Source organism: Cynara cardunculus (assembly GCF_001531365.2).
Source record: "Cynara cardunculus var. scolymus isolate 2C chromosome LG 8, CcrdV1, whole genome shotgun sequence".
NCBI lineage: Eukaryota > Viridiplantae > Streptophyta > Magnoliopsida > Asterales > Asteraceae > Cynara > Cynara cardunculus.
This window is the reverse complement of record NC_037535.1, coordinates 7,767,443-7,770,280: the sequence shown is the minus strand read 5'-3', so window position 1 is coordinate 7,770,280 and position 2,838 is coordinate 7,767,443. Positions and strand designations below refer to the sequence as shown.

Genomic DNA, 2,838 nt, shown 5'->3' with positions numbered 1-2,838 from the left:
AGTATAACAAAACCATCTCATTTTATTGCTCTATAATCCCGTATGAAATACAACAATGTAGAAATCTTGCATTCCGTCCGTTACCGGGGTACGCATACTAGTTTTATATAAGGATACGGGAGCATAAATTTAGTCAAGGATGGACAACTAAACCACAACCCGACCCGGATACCCAGATGATCGTTGGGCACATTTTAAAGTCGCTATATATATAGAGTTCAAACAGCACATCACCTCATCGATGCATGACCGCCTTACCCCCATCAATTAATCCCCCTCTCTCTCTCTCTCTCTCTCTCTCTCTCTCTGCATATATTTCTGTGGCGGAGACTTTTCGTCGAGGACAAAGGCGAATCTATCAATGGTTTTCAACTCATGAATTAATACCAAGTACAAGGTATCTGACAATTCTGCTTCTATTTTCTTTGATTAATCATGCAAAAATATGAATTCATGGTTATGTGTATTTGTCTTGTAAAGAAATCATAATTCGGATTAGGAAAAAAGGGAAAACCTACCAAAGGAATCACCCTTGAAGTGAATGATTGTTGATGTAGTTAGTGTGTTCTTATTTCTTGAAATAATTTGATCAAACCCAAAATAAGTTTCTGATTGATGGACGAGAATGTGTGTTGTTTTATGTCAATTCATGGTTTGATGATAGTTTCAATTTGAATTAATGAATCAGAGGGTGGTAGAGAAAAGGGTGGAGAGTTTCTCTTCGCTGATCTCTCTCAATCTAGGGTTTATCAACATCAACAGGAGGGATTTGGTTCCAGGGTTTATTGATACTACCTGGTGAAAATCAGTGGGATCTTCTATTTGATTTCATGCAATTGTCACAAACTCGAAGGAGTTCGGGTTGATTAGGAAAGCATGGGAGAAGCTGATTACCATCTCAGAGGCGATTTATCAGACAGCATCTCTGCGTTGGCCGTAAGTGAGAGGCACATTGGTTCTGACAATCAAGTCAACAGAAAACCAATGGAAGAGGATGATCTTCAACAGATTGAAGAACAAGAACGAGAAATTATCCAGTTAAGGAAACAATTGGCTGAATATACTGTCAAAGAAGCACAGATTCAAAACGAGAAGCAAGTTCTTGAAAAACGCATCACATCAATGTACAATGCTTTTGATCAACAACAACAAGATCTTTTTGCAGCGACCTCAAAAGCCATATCCTACAGACAGGACATAGTCGAAGAGAATATACACCTTAGATACGCACTACAGGTAGCTCAAGATGAAAGGTCAATATTTATATCGTCTTTAGTGCCTCTTCTTTCAGACCTCTCTCTTCACCCTGCAGCTCTTGATGCATACTCCATTGTTAGTAGTCTAAGGATTCTCTTCAAGCATACTAAAGAAAGACTCACTATGGCTGAAGAAAAGCTACGGGAATCTCAATATCAACCTCTACTTTTACATTCTCACAGGGAAGATTCGCCATTAGATTCTTCACCTCCAACTTGGCCCCACTCAAGCTTTGAGCCATCTCCAGAAACAGTTCATATGGGTGTAGAGAGACGAAACAATGGAGAAGGTGTGGTCAATTCTCCTTATTTGCCATCAATTTTTGAAGAAGAACCTTCGTCCTCACACCTTGAAGCAGATGATTCAGAAGAAGATGATAATGGCAGTGGTGACTATGATGATGAAGATACTAATAAGCCACTTCCCACAATAGAGGGTTTGCAGATTTTAGGGGAAGCTTTTCCGGGTCATGAAATTCAAGCAAGTGGGTACTCAAGAAATGGAACCACCCACTGTGGTTTTGAGTGGGTTCGCCATTTGGAAGATGGATCAGTCCACTATATAGGCGCAAGACAACCCACTTACACCGTTACAGCAGATGATGTGGAAACATATCTTGCTGTGGAAGTCCAGCCGCTTGATGACAGACAGAGGAAGGGCGAACTTGTAAAACGCTTTGCGAATGACAACAGGAAGATCACTTGTCATCCTGATATGATTCGTGAAATCGAGAAAATCTTGAGCATAGGCCATGCAATTTTTAAGCTTTTTGTTTGGAAAGGATCTCTTGACACTTGGGAAGCAGCTGCTTTGGAGATCAAGAAGAGTAGTTACAGCATCAAGATTAATGGACCCAACAGCAGTGTTGTAGTTGATGAGAAATATGCACCAACCACAGTTATTAGTCTACCAGCAGAAATACCATCAGAGTTCTCGATACTTAGTCCTGGGGGCGATGAGCAATATTTACGTGCAGATTATAGTTCTAGTGATGTCAGCTGCTCAAGAGATACAATTGTGCTGACGATGAGATTGTTTATCAAACGGGCTGTGGATAAGAAGCTCGGGAAGAAGAAGAGGAGGGTTTTGTTCTTCAAGTAAGTCTTCTATTGTAGAGGTTCTTGTAGCATTCGTACACAATTCTTTTAGACATACATTTGTAAACTGAAGTTAGCTTTTTGAATTGATTCATGTTAACCATGAATCTTTTGTAAATAACAGAAATATCTGTTGATCCATAAAAAATTGAACAAAACCCAGCTTCTTTATGAGATTCTTTTCAGGCATACTATTTGGTAGCACACCTGCAACCACACAAGGCACAGTAAGGGATTACTATATGTTGGTACCCTGAACTACCAAGCTGTATAACATCTTCATATACTTTTAGGGAAGTAGTGCTTGGTTGGGGTTAATAGGAGTTGGGAAATGGAAATCATTAATTTGTTTCTGGTATGATGCAGTAGGATGAAGGATTACCAGATATTGGGTAATGAAGCATCACCATATACTCGCCCCTGTTTCCGTTCCCAGCATTCTCATTCTCATTCTCATTCCCGTTTTCATTCCTTGAAATGAACC

General features: G+C 39.8%; 1 protein-coding gene across 1 annotated transcript; it reads left to right on the top strand.

Moving 5' to 3' along the window:
- The first annotated feature begins 284 nt into the window (after positions 1 to 284).
- Positions 285 to 2,581, top strand: LOC112517401. Its single transcript, XM_025124818.1, has 2 exons — positions 285 to 397; positions 689 to 2,581. The coding sequence occupies exon 2, from the start codon at positions 877 to 879 to the stop codon at positions 2,356 to 2,358; it is 1,482 nt and encodes a 493-aa protein (XP_024980586.1). The 5' UTR covers positions 285 to 397; positions 689 to 876; the 3' UTR covers positions 2,359 to 2,581.
- The last annotated feature ends 257 nt before the right edge of the window (positions 2,582 to 2,838 follow it).

Bases quoted from the DNA above. Each gene is read 5' to 3' on its own strand.
- LOC112517401 (XM_025124818.1), top strand. From the start codon at position 877: ATGGGAGAAGCTGATTACCATCTCAGAGGCGATTTATCAGACAGCATC.